The sequence below is a fragment of the Acanthaster planci genome, linkage group LG12 (genome assembly GCF_054643075.1).
Source record: "Acanthaster planci isolate LZ-2023a linkage group LG12, COTS_SCS, whole genome shotgun sequence".
In the NCBI taxonomy this organism is placed as follows: Eukaryota; Metazoa; Echinodermata; class Asteroidea; order Valvatida; family Acanthasteridae; genus Acanthaster; species Acanthaster planci.
Genome location: NC_141788.1, coordinates 1,508,259 through 1,533,820, shown reverse-complemented (window position 1 = coordinate 1,533,820; position 25,562 = coordinate 1,508,259). Strand labels below are relative to the sequence as shown.

Genomic DNA, 25,562 nt, shown 5'->3' with positions numbered 1-25,562 from the left:
TGGTCTGTATACTCTGTGGACGATCAAATATCAAGCCTCATAAAATATATCTTTAATGTTGGGTATTATCATTAAACTCTTGGTGAGGATGGAAACCCAATGGTAGGAAGCATGGCTGCCGGATCTTGTATTGCTGGCCAGAGCTGGTCGAATCGTCATGCGTTATTCAAACTTTGATCTGCGCAGCAGTTCATCAATGCAAGCTGGTGGTTTGGGACCGTAGCAAGTTCATTTGCCCCACGTAGCAGGGCACATGTTTTGTGGGTTCTTGGAAACGAATGATGCAGAGATTCCTCGATGTGTCCCATGTACTGGCACTTCATCTCACAAAACGTCTTGCAAGGAATCTCAAGTCAAACAAAAATCCCTTAAATAATACATAAAGAAAGGTTAACAAGACAAAACCAGTCAAACATTTCGAGAAAAGCAAAAAGATATACATGTACATAATTAAGTTTGTTTTTCAAATGGCTCGCAGGTACAAAATGGCACATTGCGTTAAACATCGCAGATTTTGTGCGCTGATGACGCAAGACATTTTACGATCTCCTTCGAGCCGCCATCTTTGATGTCAAGCTATATATGAAGTGGATATTTATGTCTGCAGCTGTGGATGTTTATTTGTTAACACTGGCGAATTAAGCGGCGGTATAGTTGAGTGTTTGGTCATACATATCCGTGTGAACGAGGCCTGGTATCAGACATGGTGCATCGCGTTTGATGTTGTGAAGTAAACTTGTGTTTGATCTGTGAAGTAAACTCCAAAGAATTTGATACCCCGTAACGTTTCCTATTTGTTTAGACTGACATGAAGATGTAAAACCTTTTTTTTTTGGCAATGAAATAACGGTAAACCTTGTCAGGCGATGGAAACGGTCAGCGGAGATGTAGGCCTTCAATGGATTAAACATAAACAGACTTGTTCTAAATGTCAGACTTCCAAAGGCATGATTAAAATCTTAAAAAGGTAGAATCCATCTGTTTCAGTGTGACAGTATCCCAAGAATGCACACATTCGTAAGACAAAACCGACGCAGTTGAATGTAACTATATACCCATGGATGGTTGTCATTGAAACACACCTCAGTTTTGGTACAACACATGAGAAATCGAACTGTATTATGCACCGTATCAACGTACGCTGCCTTATCAGTGGATCTGGCATGACCCTACACGCATTGTATTGGTTAATGAATTGCATTACCAATTTGGCGAGTTGTCTGTATGTATGACCATTGTGCTGAAGGAAATTTAGGGAGACGCAAAGGAAGTGCGGCTGATCTCCATTATTACGTTAAAATGTAGTACCAACCGTCCACAGTAATTCCAGTTAGCGCTTCGGAAAGGCGGGTCTAGAATCGCGGAGGGGGGGCCGATTTGGTATTTCTTTCTCCGTACTTATCCGCCTGAAAAGCAGTTAGGTTCTACATGTAGTCCTTGAACACTGAACGAACCACGTAGAGTAGACCTTAGATTTGATTCTAAGTTTGGGGCTTGCCAATTATAAACTTGTGCAATGCGTACCTTGCTGTAATGGTTAAGCTCGTCAACCATTTTAAAAAACAAGAAATGTACTCGTTTAGAATTCAAAATTTTAGGATATTGTCGTTAAGGGCACTGCACACCAGAAGCATTTGAGTATTATCTGTGAGAACATAGATTCAATTAATCATAGATTCCAGCAGCTTGAACACGAGGTTTTTAGGTTGCAATTTTTAAGTTTTACTAATACACCTGAAGCACAGTTGTCCCAAACGTAGGAGCTAAATTCAACATTTTCTCTGAGGAAGGCCTTTCTTCCTCCGATAACAAACTGGGTGTTTATCAGACATTGTTTTGACGGAAATAATACTCTTCACATGAAGGCTTGTGGTTGAAGTCACTTACTACATGATGTTTTTGCACTGAGGTCGGAGACACTGATGACAATAGAGGCAGAATTTTGGCTCAACACTGAGAATTTTCATGGCATAAGAGGAGGCTATAAACGGACAACCACCTGACACAAGTTATTTGCCCTCCGGAGGAGATTCCTCATCTGAAGAGGATTTGACAGCTCCTATATCAACAACAAACCGAAGTAGCTTGGGGTTTTTTAAATCGAATTCTTGCCTTTTAGTTAAACTGGGCTGTCTGAGCAACACACGTCTGTTTAATTGGAATCAAAGTGTTTTGAGAGCTACATCTTTGAGATACAGAGCGTCAATATTGCTCGGTGGATACACCACATGGGGTAAACAGCAGAGAAAGCCAAATTTGATAAAGAAAAAAAAAAGAAGCAAAGCAGAAACGTAAGCATCTCTGCTCCAATTAAAGTCAACCGATATTTGTGTTGTTCCCAATCGTCTCTAAGGATTTCTGTTAGATCGACAATTACTGTAACAGCTTTACCGTGTACGCTTCACGTCTTACTTTGCCCCTTTCCGGTCTACAGCAAACATCTCAAAGCTACAGACTGCGACTCGTTATTGGCACTTCACTCCCACATTAACTTTTTAGGAATTATTTAAGGACCGCCTTTCTTTTCATTCAATATGGCTGACGCGAGAATAAGGTCAGTTGTTGACCCAACCCTTAGAATCTTCTACTGGCTTCTTATTATCATTAGGAAGGATCAGTAGTGTTGACTGAGAATAAAGATGCGGATATTTCAATCGAAATTGACGCCATAAGAAACGTCGTTCGTCACGTTTGTAATTATAGTGCTGTGGTATTATGATAATGAAGACAGTGTGATTTGGTCCTGTCATTATGCTTTATAGCTGGCTAATATCAATTACAGAACACATGACGAAAAGGAAAGGTGCTGGCCTGCTAAAAGAATGGGGTGGGCTAGTTATGAGTAGGGTAATAGATTCTGAGCCTGAGGGTTGATCATCCGTGTTAGCCTCAGAGGAATTCTTCCCACACATTATGGCGTCTGTATGTAAAACACCATCTTGCATCTGGTTGAGTGTTTGCTAGGTCCACTCATATTCACCGCTCGGACTCCCGGTGGCTTTAACGTGGGAAGGGCAAATATCAAAGTTACAATCGAAACAGGCCGGGCAGACATCAATTTGGCCCCTCTTGGGTTCATGTTCCAAAGAGGGTTCCTGGGATGATTCTCTCGAAATGTCACGGCAGAGGAGAGAGTCAATGCAAGCAAACTGTCAAGTCGTGTTCAACACTGCGGGAACAAGACCTCGCGCAGTCAAGCGAGTAGGCGTTTGTCGGAGTGTAAGCGAGTAAGGCGAATCTTGAGTGCAAGAAAATTCAGCCCTCTTTCCCTTGGCTGTCTTGCAGCATTTGTAGCCCCTTCCTGAGTCAACTATTTGTTTATTTTGCTACTAACTCCCCGAAACGCCATTATCTCGACATGCAGGTGGTACCGTCTGTCAGATTATTCCAACCTCCAAACCATAGCAAGTATTCGCCGTATTTGGAACAAGCCATGAATTAAGCCCCTAGCTTCTCTCACACCGTCTCCCATTTCCTATGACGACCGTCATAGAGGTTAATTCCGCGTCGTTCAGCGGGCGGGAATTTGTTGTTTTTTAACCGGGGAAATACTGAGCTCGCTCCCACGGCCTGCCTAAACTGATCCGACAGCCCCTAGTTGCCTTGATGGAAGATTGCTTCTTTCCAACGAACCACGCAATTATCCCCACCCTCGTTTCTCATAATTTTTTTTTTGAAGTTAATATCATTTTTGGCTTACGGAAGTTAATATAGTAGGTATGAAACACAAATCTAAATTGGTACAGGTTGTGCGCGGCAGCCATTTTTTCAGTAAGAGCTTTTGTTCCGCAGAGATATCCATGATTTTTAGCCCTTTAGTGAGATCCCTCCATAACAGAAGCAGGAACTCGAAAGATGGCTGACAGGCACATCCTCTATTTGGACATATTTGTTTAGCCATTTTTCAGCAGAACAAAAAAGGGACGTCATTTATCACAAAGGGATTTTGGTCACTGCCAATTAATTTGGGGGTGTTGAAGGACAGCGCTTCCGGCTAAATCGGTCAGCCGATTGATCAAACCACAGGAAAAACACCTCAAACTACCCTTCAGATTTGTTACCTGACTGGCGACAGACTGACCGTTATTAACGTGCCAGATACGTCCGGTTCCCTCAACTTAATGAATTAAAAACAAGAATTTCCAGAGGTTATTTATACATGCTAACATTTCGTTGGAAGTTATAATTAAAGTGTTTTCCTGAAATCTAAAGGACGTATTGGAAAGAACCAAATCCATCTTAATATCGTTTGAATCAACACTCACAGTTAGAAAATACATAACCCTGTACAACAAAACCGTGAACGATCTTAAGCGTACCTTGAAAAAGGTATACCTCCTATAATAAATTTCCTGTAATAAACAGGACTATAGGGGTTCAAATTAGGAAAACAACCACTTAATTAACATAAACTGATGTGTAGAGGTCCTATTTCGACAGGGAGAAGGGAATTGGGTCCTCTGGGAGCAACGATCGTGAGTTATATGCTGTGTAATAAAATGTTCTTGGCCTTCTTTCAAGGGAAAAATGTGAAGCGAATGATGGATAATGGGCAGGTGTAAGCGTTAAACATCAGGTCTCTCGTGTCACGTTAGTTACCTATATCAACTCGAGGTAGTCACTTTCACCCACAATCTGTCCGCTAAATAGCAACGATCACAAATCTCATCCGAACTATTTCCGTCTCGAATTTGTTGAATCTAAGCCTACTTTGTGATTTGGTCACTGTCTCGTTTTTTTAACTGAAGGAATCCGAGTGTCTCTGAAAGGCGAGATACGGACGCAGTGGCGAGAGAAGATCAGATCAGCCACGGGGCAAAAGCGTGCAGGGACCTGCCTTCGAGGCGGTGAGCAGTACTTGTTCGACCGGGCCACTGTCTGGGGTAAAGGTAGGCAAACTTCGTAGAGACTCTGTTCAAATACTTTAGAATTTTCAGAGTTTTTGTTTCTGGTTTTCCCGTTCTCATTCGCTGGATGCTGAACGTAGCCTAAAACTGATTTCCGTAACGACAAAAACACCAGCTGATTTACACTCCGTTTTAGTGAGACCCTTGAGTTTTGAGCTTGTGCCATTTTATCAGTGAGTCCATATGCCTTTTTAGAAGGCGTCAGGTGGAATTACTGAGCACAACTCTCACCTGCATCCACATTTTCAACTATGTTTCCCTCCTGCGTGTGCTGCTGGCACTTACGTAGTGATGACATGTGCCTGTCAGAGTCCCGGGAATGATTCAAGTAAGATTTGTCACCACCGTAGCCTTACAAACAACACCAGCCACCTGAAAATCGCGTCTGAATTGAACGCAGAGTGTTACTTGGCCAAGTTGGCTCGTGACGCAGCCACAGCCAAACGTTTTAGAATGAAGTTTTTGTAAGTGTCTGCTGCGACCAGTCCATGACTCCAGGCCTTTAGAGCCAAGTTGAATGTTCATCCACTAGCGTAAAGTTATCTTTTTGCTGAGTGATTTGTTTCCATGTCAACGCCTTAAATCAGGGTCATCGCCATTTCTCGGTCTCCTCTCCAGCTTTGACATGCATTCAAAACAACCTGGCTGTGGAATTTTCTAAATCTACCATCTTCATCAGTCCATGGGCCTGAATTGTTTCGCGCAGATCTGGATCGCGATCAGTGATCCGATGTTGGTTCACTAACACCCGAACCCGCCTAATGGAGGGCGCGAACCAGCCTTGGGACCACTGATCGAAATCCAAATCCGTGCGAGAAAAACACGCCCAAACCGGCCCCATGAGTTTTTCTGTTACAGGCCACAACTTCAAAGTGTCTGCATCTGAGGCCTGGCGATTAAAAGTTAGTCTACGATCAAGTCTGTGGTGAGTTCCGATTGGACTACCTGCACCTTTGGCAGAGTTGCATGAAGATAAAATTGAATGGATATCACTATTAAAACAGTACCCCCTGACCGGTGAATAACTGGAAAAAGGGCCGACCGCCTTCCTCTCGTCTCCAAGTTTTTTTTCCGGAGTTTAAACAGCATGCCCCAGTCTACTAATTTACCCTGATGGCGTACATCTAGTGACTAGAAGCGACATGCATCAACCAGCGAAGTGCAAAGTTTGGCCAGTAGTGTCGGCCCAAAGGAATGTCGTTACTAACAAAGTGTCCTCTTTGAATAACTCACAGATCCCATGCCCGTTGTAGAATCGTAACAGCTTAAACAAGCTCCGTATTCTAAGAATACGCCTTCATTAGTAACCTTGCTCAACTTAAATGGGGTACAGTTTGTAACTTTTTTTTGGGGGGGGGTGTAATATGAAATAGACATCGAATTCTGTACGACAAATAAACAGTACAGAATCCACAATACCGCAGTCGAAAGGGCACTGGTAGAGTCACATAAGCTTATGCACGCACGTTGATTTATTAACATGAGTGTGTGAATCGGACGTAGATTAGGGCCTATGTAGGCTACTGTGATGATCTGGAGCAATTTAGTAATGATGACAAATTGGTAGAAGAGGTTCCAGCGTAACTGGCTTACTGATCATTGATAATACCGGCAAAGAACAGTCATCTACTTGATCTGCACTTCATTGATGCAAACAAAGAGATACCGATCTATCATTCCATTTTGAGAGGAGCGACTCTTCGATTCTCAGACTCGTCAAGTGGAATGGATTACAGTGATTCAGTTATTACCTCTTAGCACAAAGGAACTGATCACGAATGGATACATTTGCCATTCGGCTGAAAGATGGCCGCTCTGCTTTGTTGGTTCAGAATTTATCATTTTGCTAAATAACTCAAAAACGTCTTTGCATATCTGACTGGCTGTAACCATCCCAGCGATGTGTGTATCAGCCAGTGTGTCAGCTGTCATGGCGCATTTTAACATGAAACAAGCCCAAGAGGGTGAAACTTTTAAATACCGATTTGATAATGAACTCCGTATCTCTTGGAAAGACTAGCGCTCCTTAAATGTACGCTTTCATTAAAATAAGTTGTTAAAATTAATTTTTCATGTTTTTCTCCATGAATCAAGTCCTCGAGAATTCACCTGTCTGGTGAGGTAGGTATTTAACTCCTTGCACGGGATGCCACATTCAGATAACAGGTGCACTTGCAAAGCAAAGACTGTTACGTGTTTTTAATGTAGGTGATAGACTGTTTCGAAAGAACTCATAGGCTGAAGCTTGCTAGCCATTTGAATGCACCGGGAAAACTATATGTAGGCCCTTCTCAGGAAATTAGGCCATGAGATGTAATATAGAGCGGTTTTCAGTCGATTCCTGGTGAGATATAGCTCTCATTCTTTAACCACCTGGCCGCTGATAGCGTTTCTCCTATTAGAACCAGAGAAAAAAAAAGAACTGCTGCATCTACTCTGACTGAAAACGGAGCTGACAAAAGCGAAACGAAAATGCAGTCAAAATTGCTCGCATATAGATTTCCCGGACAATGTTCCTGCGATATACCTGGAAGCGGATAAGTGCATGCGGCGGTTCAATAGGCCATGAATGATAAAAAAGTAGATATACTCAGTTGATATAGTTAAGTGGTACCGGATCTTATAATTCTACCAAAATTATTCCACAAGATTCTCCAAACCTCACGTGGTATGGGGCAAATTATAGTTCTACAGTCTTACTGTACACCACACGAAGCTCGCACTTGTCTGTTAGTGATTTACGAACGATGTGTTTTGGTGACTGCGCTACTGGCGCCAGTTTGCTTTTATAGCAGCCTACTAATCTAATCTCCAGAACCTTTGCACTGGTTTAACGCTCCTTAATGTGCTACTGAGTGTAGGAAAACAAATTCGTAATAGACCCTGTGATTGAGGACTGGATTTCGCTAGGCTAGATATCTTTTCTCCCTTTTTACTTAATGTAGTACAGAAGGTGTGGGGGGAAGTGTTATATTTCTGCGAGACTGCAGGTTGTTGGAAAAGTCTTGTCGTGGAACGAATGCATACACTTTGAGTGATGAGGTGGCATTGTGAGCAACCGTTCAGCTTAAATTTCGGCGCATAGCAACCGTCTGATTTTGTCCGAGATGACAACAGACATGTCTGGTGGTCAGATACAGCCGTTACTTGTGAACTTAATCATAACGGTATTTGGACGACTGTTTGCAAAACAACCTTTCATGGTAAATGGCAAGAGCATGCGCGGTTCGTTACTGACGTCATTCCCGCTTTTCAAATCGGAAGTCGCGATGGACATTTTGGTGTATAGATGAGGGAGAATATCGATTTGTTGTTTCCGGACTTTTCATATCGGCTTGAATGCAAGGCTACCCGACAGCTGAAGTGCTTGTTTTCATAACAGCTATATCATCAAACTTATGCTGAGGTTCGCACTATCGTAATCAAAGTGGGAAGCGCAAATATCCGCGAACTTTTAGTTGTCTGCATTGAGCATGAAAAGAGAGATGAGCTATGATGTCATAAATGAAATGGACAGGGCACACGCTGCACCGGTATACCAAACATAAGTCAGGGTTAGTTGATATTTAACCAAATTTATCGTCCAAGTGTTACTTCATTTTGAAGTTTTGGTATGGTATGTTTCTAGCATTTCTTGCATGTAGACATTTCAAAATGTAAACCTACTGAAATATTTCCCTGGACGAGAAGCAGCTTGGTATGCGCAATATAGCTTCAATATACAATAACTTTCACAATCCGAACAACGCAAATGCCTACGTTCCGAGACTGTGAACGGAGGGAATGTTTAGTTTGTAGGAAATCATGCTGTTTTCCTTAGGATTCGACATGGGTGCTACCGTGAGTTTGTAGTACTGTTCTTTTTTACTGGTACATGTTCTAGTTTGTATGCGGACTGTTTACGGAACTATATTCTAATCTGACTTTTACTGGCAGGAAATAAAACTGCAGGCCCTTTAAATCCCAACAGCTCAAAGGAGGCAAGGAGGCCGCTTTAAAAAACTGAGCCTTTTTATATAATGAGGGAAAGGCAAGGGTCTATTTCATTTCTGTTACTTACAGAAATGTGTGCAAAGCTCGAAAATGAAGCTTCACCCTAAGAAAGGCCAGAAAACATACATTCAAAATGTCCCAAGTTTTCACTCTCCCCCCCAAAAAACCCCAACCTTCCCCCGAAAATATGGTTCTGGACACGCCCTTGAAAGGAGGGCACAATACGGGAGGATTTTCAGGTCAATGATTTAAGCAAAATGCCCAGAATTGTTAAATATTCGGGAAATTTAGTATCTGCACTCCTTGATCCAAATGTGGGTTTGGACTGGATTCGAACCCCGCACGCGGTGGTTGAGGGTAGAGGAGGTATCCGTCCTACTGACCTGTCCAGAAAAAATGTAGTATACATCGTGTTCTCTCTGAGAGGATTTCCTGATCAACGAGCCGTTTGCGCCTGAAATAGGTGCATTGAGGGATATACTAACCTGGCAGCTGAGGTTGATTTAAGAATGTGTATTTGCCCGATGAGCAGGGGTAATACCAATCATGAAGCGCTTTGAACAGCACAGCAATGGTGGACATGATTACACATGTGCATTTTGCGGTATTGCAAAGTTTGGCATCATGCCGAAAATGGATGATGCTGACGAAAAATAAAGAGGGTTCTTCATGGTTTCGATGCGCAAAATTCGTTAAAACTTTTAAATCAAAAGTGGCTCTGTTCTTGTGTAACTCATTTTATAACGTCGAATCACGTACAATAAGTACCTTTTTGGTACACTTTCATTCTCAGAACTGGATTCCGACGATGATTCCGAAATTCCTCTGTTGCAAGCCGGTTCACACTCTTTCCCGTTTCAATTCCAACTGCCGACTCAGCCCAACCTTGCCTGCTCCTTTGAGTGCGACCGCATAGCGTGCATCAGGTACTTCGTCCAGGCCAACATGGACATCTCCTGGGCTGTGGACCCGGTAGCAGAGCGCTACTTTTCTTTTATCGGATCCCCCATCAACTGTAACCTGCCCAAGTTTCTGGTAAGTTCTAGCTAGGAGTTTTCCCAACTACTTGCACAAAACGTGAGACCATGTGGAATTACCTAACCATTGGGTTTTACAATGAATGCCTGTTTCTAGATGAATATTTGACATTCATGAAGGTGTCCCACGAATAATGATTTGGGTTTAATAAGACATCAACGTGTTGTTCTAACTCTTGGAATAGGGCAAAAAGGACAAGAAATTGTCCTTTCTCGAGATACTCAACTGGTCTGGAAACAGGTTCAATTAAGTATTTGCCACCATTGTGCGTGTGGGCTTTTCCCCATTTCCTTTTTCATATTTTCATGTTTATTATCAAAGGAGCATATACCATCTTAATATATAATTGTCTGCCGTTGACTAACACAATTTGTACTGTACCAAAGATTAATTAAAAACAAATGTAGTATTTTGATATCGTGCTTTCTTCCAATTGACTTTGAGTTTCATTGTATGGCTGCACAGAACATAATACTTGGGTATGGGTCCTACTCGAAAAAGCCCCCCCCCCAGACTGTTTGATCTCTAGGGAGAATTTAGTCATAGGCCTATAACTTTTCACGGGACTTTCATATCAAATTATAGCTTAGCGACTTAATATAATTTTATCATGTTTTTCATGAATGCCTTTAACCCTCACACAATCAAAACATCGGTTATTAAACATCAGATGCTGTATACTTCAGTTTGCAAGTCCGTTGGACAAATCGTGAGAGTGTGATTCTTCAGTGAGCGGCGTTACGGTGACACAGGCTACTACAGTGGAAATTCAAGACAGATAGTTAACCTCAGAGACTAGCGGTCGCTCTGTCCCGGCACATTATGTCGATACCATTTCTCTAATGAAACCTTTTTGGACGTGCCAAGCTTTGTGCAGTTCTCCCACGATGTAATCATTTAAAAAAATTCTAAGAAAATCAGATATACCAATCTCTATGAGACAGATACGTCATCTTTTAAAGAAAAGAAAATCTTTACTTTGTACAAGAACTGACATGTACCAACAGGACGTGAAAGTGTGAACTATCAAGTACAAGAACAAAGCTCTTTATTGGAGTGAATTGAAATCTTGTAGATTTACTTACATACATGTCGTAACATGCACATCAATTTGTAAAAAAACACACATGTACACACAGAAATGTTAATGGACAGCCGTCGAGATTGTAAATGCCGAAGGGGAAGATTTAGAGTACACATATAAAGTGCAAAGAAACATTCCTCGTATTTTGCTGGGAAATCAGGCAAAAACTTCGGAATGTAATGCCTGTAATGTCTGACACTACCCACTCATTCGCCTCAAGCTGACATGAATATCAAATAAACACGTGAGCCCACACGTTCTGTCTACAGAATATCCCACTGAACCCACACATTCGCCGTCCAAACCCATGTGAATGTTGTTTATAAAGGACTAGAGTTCTTGTTCATGCATCGAGTAGCGCATAATATACCATGCGCGTAGACCTTACAGGCCCCTTCACAACCGTGCTAATAATGTATGCGGACCGCGTGCACGGTGTAGTAGTATTTACTCTCATCTTCAGCATTTGTGGAGTTCTTCCTTTCGTTAGTCCATTGCTTTATAGTTAAGTCAACTTAATCTAGCGGAATACGAGAGGTTGTCTAGACTAGACATCAGCCCTCCATTTAATCTGTCAGTAACTTAGAACAATGCGGAGGTTATAAGAGCGACACTGCTATAAAACACCCCCCCTCCAAAAACAAAAACCCACGTCTGGGCACAGTTCTTTGGTTTATCTTTCTGACATATCGTGATATACCTGGAGACTCTTCCGTTCTGTCTATTAAGGTTGTCCTCTGAAACACAATTCTCACGTTGCCTTATCCCCTTGATGGAGTAGACTGTTGACCAACGCGGCACCTTTTTATCGCGGCTTCGATTCCAACCCCACACAACTGCAGTCTCGGTTTCACTTGATCTAAGTGTTCGTCACGTATCGCGTGCAACCGTTCAGAATTCGCTCAAAACGTTTGGACTACGACACAGCCTAATATATTGAAATCACGACAACAATTCGCATAAATATTGAAATGTAAACGCACAGACTACTTTGCTTTTTACGGCTTGTGCGAATGGCAAACAAACGGAGATTTCTCTAACGTCATAAACCATATTGACGGAGAGAGACCTTGCTCCACCGTGCATGATTATGTTCAATACACGATGGTGTCGTGGGGCTTCATCTACCGCTAAAAGTAATGAAAATGTGCTTTCAGAAAGGTGCTCTACCTAACGCATGAAAACGCCACCTCCAATAAATGGGCACATTAACGCCTGATGGGCATTTAAAAATTCACATATTACGTAGGCAGTTTGAACAGTCTGCCGTTTGCCAGAGGAAAGTGGACTTTGGACGACTTTCATTTATTAGTCTAGAGACAGATGGAACACCCAGACGAAAACCACCGAGACAAACCATTGGGAGATCAGTGTATGGCGCGTAGGCCTATGCAATTTTATCGGAGTAGGCGAGATTTAACACAACCAGTCTGTCTCAATGAGAAACGTGGGTGTGATTAAGTCAGCACAATCTGACGATTGCCCCAATTTCCGCTATTATTCTTGTGTAATGACCAAAGGTATGGTTTCAGTTTTATGCAAAGACAAACCCATCAGAAAGTCAGGTCTTGGCGGGCACAACGATAATATGGCTCTAAGCATGAAAAAATCCTCAATGCTGCCAGCCACTACGATTTTGTTTGAATCAAGAGGCCTGAAGTCTGCACTCGAATGCAAGAGACTCAAAATAATAACATCAGTTGCTAGTGAGCCGTCAGTTTGGTGACCACAACTAGAACACACATTAAAGTTGAAACATAGAGAAGACTTGCTTTTCAACGCGTGCAGAAGCTCAACATCACCCTGGGTATGAAACCTGCTCGTTGTGCTTTTGGTGTGATTTCATCTTTCTGTCCATTTAACAAGCGTTTGCATTTTGAGCTGTTTGGGCGTTTGGCTGCAAGTTTTAGAGTATTTTCCCAACAAATGGTCGCAGGTATAGAAAGTTGAATAAATGATCCAAAAAGTTACTAATACCGTAGTCAGTTGACAGGAAGTAATTCCCGATAGCTCCCACCTCCAACTTTCGAAACGTGAGGTGAGGCTCAATCATTTTGATCGGTTTAATATTTCCTACACCAGAAAATTGTTCACGCTACCGACCGCAAGACCATCCGATGTTGCTGTTTGTCTAGCGGCCCCATTGCTCTGAAGGCCGAAATGCAACGAAGTGCCTACTGTCCCGGAGAATTTGTCAACATCCGCACGCGGCTGGACAACAACTCAGCGAACACGATGAAGCTAGGAGTGAGATTTGTACAGGTGAGGACACGTCGTCTATCTTATATCTGTGCCACTAGACTATGGAATGTGCTCTCACCGACTCTCAGATTGGCTCCAATCCCCCTAAACTTCATCTGAGAAAACACCTCCCTGGTGGGATATCTGATATTGCTGATAATTCCCGTTTCAATTTGCGTAACTGCTTGTTTGATCTTTTTTTAACGGCCATGGTGTATAGTGCCGTTTTCAGAGTTCAACACAACGTAATTATCTCTTGTATTAATTTTATAGTTCAATGCCTAGGAACATAATGCACACGAAACATTGCACTGTAATATTGGTATAAGGGTCATTCCATGAGGTTGGGGCACAATTTGTGACGGTGTCCTTGTTATATGGGTAATTTTTACTGCCTGTCATGACCTGTAGAGTAGGTCATTTATTCTAAAAAATAACACACACCTCTGTATTCAGCCTTGTAAAGAAATAGCTGTTAATTTTAACGGAATCCACGTAACAATGGATACCATCACAAATTGTGCCCCAACCTCACGGAATGGCCCATAAACCAAATTGAAAGTGTTGCATTGCCTCTCGTCCGACGGTATTTGCCGGGGAGATGAGATCGTGAGACGGTGGCATTGTACTTTGACTACAGCAATTTTGTATTCACAGCCCATATTTATGGTTTAACCGCCTTCCTAAAGCCAACCACCATTCTCTAATTCTCCTTTTGTGAAAACGGGGGGGGGGTTCAATCATTTGCAGAAAGAGGACATTCAGAGCATGAAAATTGACATTAAAATCAGCGCCACTTTGCCGTTGCACAGACTTTTGGACAGCTCGACACTTGATAAGTATCTTGCTGCTTCTGTTTTGTTCATACATTCCATATCAACACCGCATCGTTGTCGACTTCGCTAGACATTGACAGTGATTCTTTTGAAAGGTTACATTAAAGATGCTGTGTATCAAAACCTTTTCTTTACTTTGTGGCTTCGTGCTCTATGCAATTAGACCGAAAACAATCCATGACGTCTCGCTCGCAATAATGAGTTATTTTGCACAGCGGCACGAGGCTTCCGGCATTGAAGAAGCCTCCTGTGCCACATGTGGTCTGGTGGTCAGATATCTATGACGCAAATCAACATTTACCATGCCATGTCAGGTTGGGTGGAGTTCCAAATTAGCGCAGCGGTACAGTCATTGCTTTCTACATCACCACCCAGGATCGGATCCTGAAGGCTGCTACCCTGCGGGACTTTCCCAGTGGATCAAAGGGCTATGCGATACCAAGCTAAGTCCCCACTTTTTGATGATGATTTAAGTACTAAAAAGAAAAGTAAGCACAGCCGGTAACTGAATATGTGACATTAATGTGCTATCCGCTGAATCTACCCGGAGAATCTAGCACATCGGCAAATGAGACTGTAATACCGCATGTCAAACAATTACAATAAATCCCCCGCCGGATTATTTTAATGGGCGATATAGTACAAATACAAGACCAGGCCAATATGTCGCTAATGCGTTTCATTCCAATGAACATGGCAATTCTACACATTCAAGAAATACTTTGCTAAACCAAATTATGACGCGGTTTACTGAAAAAAATTATACTACTAAAGGCATGGCTTTATCTCTTTAAATGTTACTGCTGTCACATTTCCATTGGGCAGAGGTAAGTGCACTTGGAAAACGGGAAAACAATTGAAATAACATAAATAGGAGACTACAGTACAGGTCAATAGCGGTTTGAAGGGCCTGGCAGATATCGATTGTGTTTTTACAGCCGTTTTGCCAGCGATCAGGAGTCAAACTGCGTCAGAATCGCATCATTTTCAGACCATTTGAATCCCTCAATGCACTTGAGAAAGTGAAAAGGAAGTTATATTTTGCTGGAATGTTTGCTCCCTCAGTGTGGCGCATGGGGTGAATATCCGACCGACTGTGTTGTCACTTCGGGACAAAAGAGGTTTCATAGTTTTTCACCATTCAATTCATTTAACATTTTTCAACACCTCGACTAAAAGAAAGAAGTTGAATTAAAAACACAGCTTTCCTACTCAACCTTGGAGGATTAAATTTGTTTCGTTGAGTTTCGGAAAAGATTACAGTGATGGCTGTTGATATCTTGCTTGCAAAGGGACTTTCGAAATGTGCAGTTTATTCAACTCCTGGCAGTTTTAAGAGAAACGGTTATCATGAAGGATCTTCACCACGTTTCCAAGATGTCATGCCGAGTGAAATCCATTCGGATTAGTTTGAAAATGTTTCATCTCCAAGGATGATACAGGCAGCGATCGGATATTAACCGTTGTAGACGAGAGGAATTGGCGGTTTCACCCGGTTTACGTCACACACGAAGATTAAAGCTGGATCTCAGGCGGATGTGCAGTAAAGACACTGTCGGAAATGAGCATGGACCAAAATTGTCAATGAAGACATTATGAGGTACAAAGTGCGATGCGAGACGTTCGGTCAGCTGTTCATGAAGCAAGAGCCGGCGGCCACGTCGGACCGTCGTCTCTCCCATATTCTCCCCCCGTCTTCTTCCGCTGATGTGTCCCAGGGCGACTAGCTAGGCAGCTGAACTAGTCCTCAGCAGTGTTTTGAAATAAATTGGCCACATCCTCCTTGCACAAAACAGATAAATAAAAGAAGGGATGCCTCCGAGACATCGTCGCATGTTTGTGACTGTGGTCCGTACTGGATACAGAGCAGGTTCAAGTGACACCTTGTAAAATTCGTTATTGTGCATCCTCGCTGCAGCCCATATATTACATATATATTATATATATGCATTCCGCCAGCAGATATGAGATACCATCGAGAAAGCCTTCGCGTGTTTGGATTTGATGCCTAACTGGATTACCATCTCAACTTGCTAGCGCGCACCGTCAACACAACACTCGCCCGCATCTCCCAGCTTCCAACGGCTAACATGGCGACTGCTGTATATGCCTTACCTCTCGCCTGTTATGATTGCATACTTGGTTATAACTGTAAGACCAGTTATCGCAGTATTGATAGTTCGTAAAATTTCCTGAAATGGCCGTTGGTCCTCTGATATGAAAACCCCTCCCTATCATCAAGAAGCAATATGATATTAAGATTGGCATACCGCATCGTTGTACGTGATGAGTAATGCTGTTTACCGAGGTTTAATGCATGTTTACAGAATTTTGATGACATGCATTTGGTAGAGTCATGCACACATACGGTAGTATAAAATTTAAGCCAAGCTATCACGCTGGAGATGCACTCGGTATCCTGTGGCCCACGTTTACCGGAGATAGGCTGGGAGCAGCAGCCGACGTTGGGGGGGGGCTGGGACGAAATTACGACGAATAATCTGAGACCGACTGATTTTCCCCGGCATATTGAATATGCGTGGACAGACGTTAAACACCCGCGAGTGCTGGAAATAAAGCCGTGTCAACAGGCTGTGGCCGGCCATTACACGCGTCTATGTGAAGTAGCTGTAGCCGGTAACCAACGGCGTTCACAGGCGCACATGACATTTCCAGCCACGCGCAACCGCTACATTTGGACGCTGCCGAACTTGGTCCAGCATATATGATCACATCAGGGTTTGTCCTCTGAGTATACGCAGACGATAAATGGACATGTTTAATTTGACAACGGAAGCACAATCCTGAATTAACTAAAAGGTTTTCCAAAAGAAATTCTAAACCACCGTATTGACTGCAAGTTCTGAGGAAATATTTACTTCGAAATATGAAAGGATTTTCAACTTAGTGATTTATGATCCAAGTGCATGGTGAATTTTACGTGAAAAGAAAAACGTCAAAACTGGGATTAGGAATGATGTTTGCTATTCCGCCTTTCGTTCCTGGATAGTCAAATGATTACTGCATTATCATCTGATCCCAGTCATCCAAAGGGAAATGAAGGATAAAATGTATTCAATGTGTGTCCTAACTCAATCCACACGCTGCAGATTTCAAATTGGAATCATGAGAAAGGGAAAACGAGTAAACGACATCACGTGATCGCGGTCGCCAAGTAGGATTCACTATCCCACGTAACCACCGACAGACAAACCGACAGAGCCATGACAGATCTACTTCCTCCAAATAGTTTGAAGGCAGTGCTATTACTCTGAAGCGGTGCACGTGCTCCCGGACAGGTGTTCTTGTCGATTGGAGAGACTGTTCTAATTTATGATAGTCGCTAACACTTCCTCTTCTGTTGAAAGCGTCTTGTCTTCTCGGACCACCTGTCACTACGATGTAACCAATTCAACCTTTAGCTTGCTTTGGAAAACGCCAGCAAAATTTGATTAAAATCGACCATCTCCGTGGTGCAGTATAGCTTGTATTAAGTTAGAAATCATCGATTTGTTTCTTTATTTCCTACAGACAATCTTTTTTATCTTTTAATATCATTATTAAAGATCATTTGCCATTCTATCCAAGCATGTATGTTACGTTTTATGTAGCATCAAGCGCCTCGAATGTTAAGGTCAAACAAGTACTGTCCAAAACCCATCAACTCTCAGGACAAAAATGATCCTCCTTGTAACTTCTGAGATTGTTTTCCTATCCCAGAATATCAGCTTGGTGGCCGATAATCCCAAGCGGAGAAACAAAACGGGGTCATACGAGATTCTATGCTACACAAGCCCAGCTGTACTGCCCGAACAGGAATATGTCCTAGAGACGGCCCGAATGCTACAAATCCCCATCGTGCCCTACACTATCTCATCGAGGCTGATTCAAGTTGCGTACCTGATTGAGGTAAGTAAAGCCAAAGCCAAGTGGGCCTGTCCAGATGCATTTGCGTAGGGTAAGGCCCAGAACTCGTTCTCTTTACAGCAAGATCATAGCGTGAGGCTGGCATTTGATTATATACAGGGTAATAATGCCCATGTTCCCTGAACAGTTTGGTAGAAATGAAAGATTCAAAAGGGATTAAACCATTCAACGAACGAAACGGATTTAAACTGACATTTTCCTGACTGCAATAAATCTACGGTATTCTTATAATGAAGATATCCTTGAAAGGACAAAAGCTTCAAGTTATTCCGACCAATGTTTCCCCCGGACTTGTTCTTAAATTAGTAGCAATGTAGTGCTATACCGAGCAACCCACCGTCAATTCATGGAACGGAAAGACGTCATGACGCGCCTACAGCATTTCCTCTTTTGATTTGATTTTGTTTTCACTCTTTAATGCTGGAAGGAGACTACGTCTAAAAGCGTGACATGCATTATTGCTGAGCCTCGTGTGATACGGATTGTAGAGTCAACAAAACCAGCTCTGCCTGCAGCAGGGGCTGTCCCATCCAATTGTTTCGAACCTCTCAGTCACTAATCTGGTGTGGACAAGTCGATGCCGTAGTTTCGGCGAAACTGCCACAGTGAAAAATGATAAATAACAATAGAAAAAACTGGAATAGTCAGTGACGGATGGGGGGGGGGCGCCCCTCAACCGGTGCGTGATTAAAAAGAAGAGAATGCAAGTGGTTAATTTCCTCCTTAACTTAAATTTAAATCAGTCCTGCGGTATATTAAATTGAAACAAATTAAGTTTTAAAAAATATCTTGATTTTTCTGCAATTTGAGTCCACATAAAAAGAAAGACCAGATTTCAAGGGAGTCCATTACTTCACATGACACCTACTAACTTGGCGCTGTCTACACCATTACCTTTACGACTACTTCACAAACCGGACAAGAGACGGCAAAACCGGCACTGTGCCGGCCACAGCAGCACTGTCCAATCAGGCTCAAGTACCCCAACTACGCTGTTCCTATAACACCCTTCACCGGCTGCACAACTGTACGTTAACATTACGACTTGAATGCGATACCCGACGGAGAATTAAGACCTAGACTGTATCGAAGTTTATCTCGCCGAAAAGAACTGTGCAGTGGGAGATGGGAGAAATATCCAAGACTTTGATCAGTGTCACCGACTGATTCACTGCTTTAATGGTCCCACCCCTGTCAGGAAATCGATGGCTCCCTGAACATCAGAGACATTCCGCCGAGTGAAGTAACAACGTTGATATCCCTGGGACCGACAGTAGTAAACACGGCCCGTAGCACTCATCTTAGCTTTGCGCGTGGTCTATTAGAGGGGCTTGGTAAATGATTGAACGGGGGGTATCAATTCGCAGGTGGTCTGTGGTGACTATGCAAGTTCACGCGCGCAATGATTTAAACCACTCGCCTGCTTGTAATACGAAATGAGAAAACTCTGCAAGGAAAAGGCGGCGTGAATGGAATACAGTGCTACCAACAAGAGGAAAAAATAAATTGACGTCACCTGCAATCAGTCATCTACAGTAAATAATATGAACGCATGCCTCAAAAGTAACTGTACACCCCAATACGTTAGGCCCACTGAAGTACAACAGGGAGACTGAACGCAGTGTTGATAAGGCGCCAGATCTGTTATCAGATGTTTAGGTTAAGGGATATTTTACAAAACAAAAGTCGATAAAATGACAAGATTGGTTGGGAAAATTGACATGTTCCGAGAAGCCATCCTAGTTTTTCGTTAACCCATTTTGCAGGCATGATCATTTTAATTCAACATACCACAACCCGTGATTGCTACCTCTTCGGACCTTCTTCCCCCAAATTATAGAATATGTCACGGGAAACTAGACGTGATGAAAACGTATTTTTTTAGTCAAAGGAAAGCCGTGGAAGTATGTCGACCAGAATATTAACTACTGTAACCCACCGGCATCAGGTTCATCTCACCAGCCAGTCATTGGCATTTTCGGAGGAAAAGCGAGAGAGACAAAGATAAAGTAGAAATTACCATTAAAATCGACTGACAAAGCTCACCTAACCCAAACCAAAATGGCCAAGACGCGCTGCTAGCTCAATAGCGCAGCAGACAATTCATCCTCAAATCGCTGTAGCTGCATTTCACGCTCGTGTGGACAGGACTGTGGGCCCTGCAGAGGCCCGGCATACCCGGCCGGGTGTAGGCCAAGGGACTAGAATGGTTAGTTCTCGCAAGGACCACGGCAGCGTTCGGCAAGGCTCTGACAACCGGTCATTTTCAGTCATTCACATCTGGTACGGCGAGCGAAGTTGAAGTTTGGATTACTGTATAAAGCGCCTTGATTGGATACACCCAATGTAGCGTGAGATTCATCAAATGAAATTTGACGTTTTGTCGGACGTCATATAGCTTTCAGCGCGGAAACTTAGCAACGATTGCAATTTTTCCATCTCACAATGATAATTCTCAATCAAATCCTGGAAACGTTTTAAAATGAAAGGAAAGTTCTCAGATTAAACATAATTTCACATTGTTGTTATATTGGTGCATATTCAACATCACTACAACATGTACTGTGAAAACATCACCGTTCCGTATAAGATTGCAACTGCATCCTCATTTCAAATTAAATGAATGGAAACCAGCATTGCTAGAGAATTATTTGTTTGGCCAGGTCATGTGATGTTACCAAGTAAAATTATCTATATTGAAGATCAAGAAGGCATTCGACTCATGTGTGTGCTTGTGGTATATGATTTACCTCAATACCAAAAAACCTCTTCAGGCCTACGCGGTGTGTCTGGCAGTAAAGCGTAATTATATTATGGATATTACTTGAATAATACATGGGAACAAACATTATAAAGCGTAGGAAGAGATGCTCAGATGAAATGTATTAACTTAGCGATAATAAGCCCAGGGGTGAGAGAATCGTCATTTCACATCAGCTACGATGAAACGTACAGATGGCTTACTGTTTCCTCAAACAGATAATGTATATCGCATAGGTACTCAATCTGGAAGCATGAGGCTACAAATAAAGTGAGTCATAACAAAGCATGGGGATAACGTCTGGTAATGGTTGATGCATTAATGGACTTACGAACAGCTGTGGAACGAAAGCTGTCCTGTAGTATTTACACACGTGAACACTGTACATCGAACGACGTTTGCTACAGCCGGCGATCAATTTGCAAGGAATTCAACCGTGCTCTGCAATTGTTTTGGCTCAAACTTGACGCCATAGGTTAAGAGATAGTTTTGGGCAGTGGTTTTTTTGGTGTCTTTTATATTTGGGCAGAACATGTACAAATTTTATTGTCTGTTATACGGTGTTGGCCGGGAAACTGGTCGTTTACAACTACTGCAGGGGTGTGGCGTAGGCACACCAAGCAGAGAAGGCTTAGTTGACAACGCACGCTACAGAGAACGATTTCATGCACAGTGTCTGAGGTTATTGGCAGGCTGTACATGGATCTAATGTATCCTTCGAAAATTCAAGAAAATCTTAAGCATTCTGTATAACATAATCTTTAAGAAAAAAACTGACATGTTCATTTTGATGTGTACTGAATGCAGTAACCTGCAGCATTTTATGAAATACAGGCGTACACATTAGTGAGTGTTGACATCACAGACCAGCCAAGTACACAGGACACTAAGGAGAAGACAATTATAACCCTGTGCTAATTATGTTTCTTCTCCTATAAAGATCTTCCAACGATGGTCCGGTCAATCGTCAGGAAAGGAGTATAAAATTTCTTTTTTTTGGTCAAAAATGACAGCACTCTCAGCGGACAATATTGTCAGATAGTCCGATGCTGTTATTTTACTTATTTCACAGTGTGATGCATGTACCTACTGATAATTCAGCAGTGAAAAATGGAAGGGCTACGTACACTGTAAAAAAGTTGGTCAAAACCGTGTTGGGCATTTGTTCTTTGCCCAACCTTGGTTAAAGTTTCCACATTGTTGGTTCATTTCCATCACTGTTGGTCTAACATTGACCAACGATTGGTAAGAAGTTGCCCAAGGTTGGGAAGTTTATATTTTTACACCAACATTGGGCAAAATATCAACCCAAATGTGACCAACCTTTTTAGACTGTAGGACCGTGATCAGACAAGAATATATACTGACGAGAATATAATATAAAATCAGTGCCCTGGAATATGTGATTGCAATTATTGCAATCAATGCACTGATTTTATATTTTATTCTCGATAATTCGGCAGTGCCATTTTCGAGATTTGACAAATGGTGTATACCACCTTTAAATCTCATGGCAACACTGTTGTCATTGGATCTTTAAAGACGAGGACAGGAAAGTATACAGATCTCATTTGCGAATCGAGTTCATTTACTGAATTATTATTTTTTCCGAGGGGATAAAACTCATCTTTTCAAGGCGTAGGCACGGAAATCAAATCTTGCCATTTAAAGTGATGTTAGAACTGGGTCTCGTCTGCCTTGTTCTCGTCGGGTTGGCGTTGCCAAGGCAACTAAGTAGACTAAAAACCATTTGAGGCCTGACTAATGGCAATGGCACACGTCTTCCCGCGCCTTCGACAGAGATGTTTCCGATAGGGCAAGGTTATTGTGTCTAGATGACGGATCGATATTAGCCAAAGCCCCGCTGAAACTTTCAGCTGACATTTTCGTCACATCCGTCGCTGCATGCTGTCAAAACCGGAACGGCACAAAATGGACAATATCACTGTGCCATAGACGCAAATAAAGCCGCCTAGACAGAGTATAAAGGGAAAAATCTATCCGAGAATTTTATAGTAATGTTCAATCAACTTTACCAGTTTGGGCAATGACTGAAAATAGCCGACACAGTGCATCGTTGTGTCTTGTATGAAGCAGTCACTGGTCACCTTAAAAAAAAAAACATGCAGCGAAACCCCTTTCAATAACAGACAAGTGCTTGCAGTAAGTTGATGTTTCAGAAAGTGAGTATCCAAGAGCAAAGATACCCAACGTTGCGGGTGGGCAACACGCTGATCAAGCCATCTTAAAACAGGGAATTTTTTTCTATGTATTATTTTTGGCTCTGTTCCAGTAGACTCCCTTTGAGTTTCCTCTGTTGGTAATCTTTATGGTGAATCGCTCGGTCAAACATGTCAGTTTTTATGGGAATCGTTTCGACAAACGAATGAATTGTGGTCTGTCGTGTTTGCAGAAAAGGAAACATAATGTTGTTTAGTTAAGCCTCCTTCATCTGCTGGCATCTTGCATAAGTAAACTGACGCTTCTCGGTAGCTTAATGGACAGACCAACAAGACACTCGATTTCTCTGACATATTTAGCGATGTCTTTTCATCTTTTAAACCTCTGGCGGGACAAAAGAAAGGTTAATAGTAAACATGATTTAAAAAAAAACACACTTTGACATAATGTTGAAAGAACGATACAAAAAATTAATAAACAGAAATGCCTCATTTCATATGCAGCTGGGGGGGAGCGGGTGAGGCAACATGACTTGGTCCATGCAGGCCCCAGGGCCCAACCGATCATCGGGTAATCGCATCGCTTCCTTCGTTGCCGTAGCAAGGATTGGCGGGAAGCCCAATCACACACGTCCCTCGGGGGAAATCGCCGTCTGAATCGAATGTGAAAGTGGCGGGAACGAGAGATAGTCTCACGCAAAGGCACTAATTGCAAAATAATGCCCAGCCCTAATGGTCTTTTTCCGATCGATGCTGCGTGTGACGTCTTCGGGCTCCAGCTTCTACGCGCTTACTTGTCTGTCCTTTGATGGCACAGCGCAGCTTTATTTTCGCTTAGTGTTTACATGTACATGTACTTGAAGGTTAAACTTGTTTTTACATAGAATTACTTGTACCCAGATTACACAGCTGTGGCTTGAAGCTACGATTTTATGGTACAAGCCAGCAGCCACTTCCCATACAGTAATTTGGGCTAGGACTTATTTAAGTTGTCAGTTCACTTCGCTTTGCCAGTTTTTGCCGCTGGAGGGCGCCCATGTATGTGACCTTTTCGTGTGACCTTGGTGACCTGACTAAAACGCAAGCTGTACTAGTACTAAAGTGGTACCCTACACAATGATGAAAACTTCGGCCAAGATAACGTCTTGGCCGAAAGTTTTCATTTCTTTTTTTTTTTGCCAAACAATAATAATGTGGCTGTCCAAAATTACACCGCAGAATTATTGCTCAGAAGGCAACGTTAGCGGAATGGTTCGATTCCCGTCCGTTACTGGGCTTTCAACAACCACGATCCAGGTGTTTTTCCCTGGGGTAATTTGTGTGTGATTTCCTTCAAGCCTCTATGACCTCAGTGTCTTTTCCGCACAACTGTCTCTTCAGGTTTCCGCTAGATCTTTGACGTCTCGATTGCACCACCTGAGAATTAATACGAATTGGTAACTTTTTTTCACCGTGCAGGTGTTTCTCCTGGTAGACGAAAAGCAAGCGTTGGAGGTCTTCTTCCCGATAACAATTGGAAACGTGCCTTACAAAGATGGCTCCAATAGACCCAAGCAGGTCAGCTATGGTAAGTTCTGCACAGGCCAAATGTAATTGGAGCGACGGAACTTTGACTTCGAGAAGGAAATTTGACACACAAAGAAAGACCAGCGACAGCACTTGGACTGCATGTTCCTCGGAAGCCAGGCAAAAGCAATATTGTGGAAGGAACAATAAAAAAAGTTACACCTGTATTTCTCTTTACAACACATAAGCCTACTAAAAGTTGTCAAAATACTTTCAAAAATATGCGGAAACATACGGCCCAAACGCCTTACATCAAACTTATGAGCCAAATTTAGATTTTAATTTATCCAAAGTAAAACAAATCACGCATCTTTTTTCCGGTCAGCTGCAGCTCGTAACGAGACTAATCTTCGTCCAAGGAGTGGTCACGCGGGCCTTGACCACACGCGTAACAGGTCATTCCAACAGTTCCCCCGGACGCAGGTGAACCGAAAAATAACACGATCACAATTTCGCGTATCTTCTCACCACTTCTATGCCAGGCACTTTCATGTGCTCTGAATTTCCTCGAAAGCCGGTAACTACGGCTCACGCTGGAGACAGAGGCGCAGTGGAGCAAATGGAGGAAGACTATGGGACAGCCGTCCCGACGGAGTAGTAACTCATAGCGCATATGCAAGCAAGTCACATTTGTCACGCAGTCCCGAATAAGAGCAGGCTTTTGTGGGTGAATTTGGGCCAGCGTCCGAGTCTTTCCGTGTACATAGTGAAATCAGGGTAATAAAGTCGAGAAAAATTACCGTTACAAAGAAAAATCAAGATGTATGGAGAGCGCCTGAACATTTGTGGATCAGATATAATCAGGCGAAATAAAGGATAATGCTTCACAGCAAATCAGCTATTTCTTGTAAATAAATCAAACCAATGACGAAAAATTGCTAATTTACCAGTAGCCATATCGTTAAGTATTACAGCAGCATCGATAGCATTGAAACATCATATGTCGCTCGGGTAAGAGTCGGTATTTTACAAATACATTTCATCTTTCAAACAACGTGTATTTTTTTCTGGAATTATTATCTTATTTTG

General features: G+C 42.5%; 1 protein-coding gene across 1 annotated transcript in view; it reads left to right on the top strand.

The window, feature by feature from the left end:
• LOC110982793 (arrestin domain-containing protein 3-like) overlaps positions 1-25,562 on the top strand; it is a 34,341-nt gene that overhangs the window by 7,502 nt on the left and 1,277 nt on the right. The window contains exons 2-6 of the mRNA XM_022241467.2: positions 4,749-4,889; positions 9,694-9,935; positions 13,105-13,284; positions 17,820-18,008; positions 24,426-24,534. Of these exons, the coding sequence (XP_022097159.1) occupies positions 4,749-4,889; positions 9,694-9,935; positions 13,105-13,284; positions 17,820-18,008; positions 24,426-24,534 (861 nt within the window). The remainder of the gene's footprint in view (positions 1-4,748; positions 4,890-9,693; positions 9,936-13,104; positions 13,285-17,819; positions 18,009-24,425; positions 24,535-25,562) is intronic.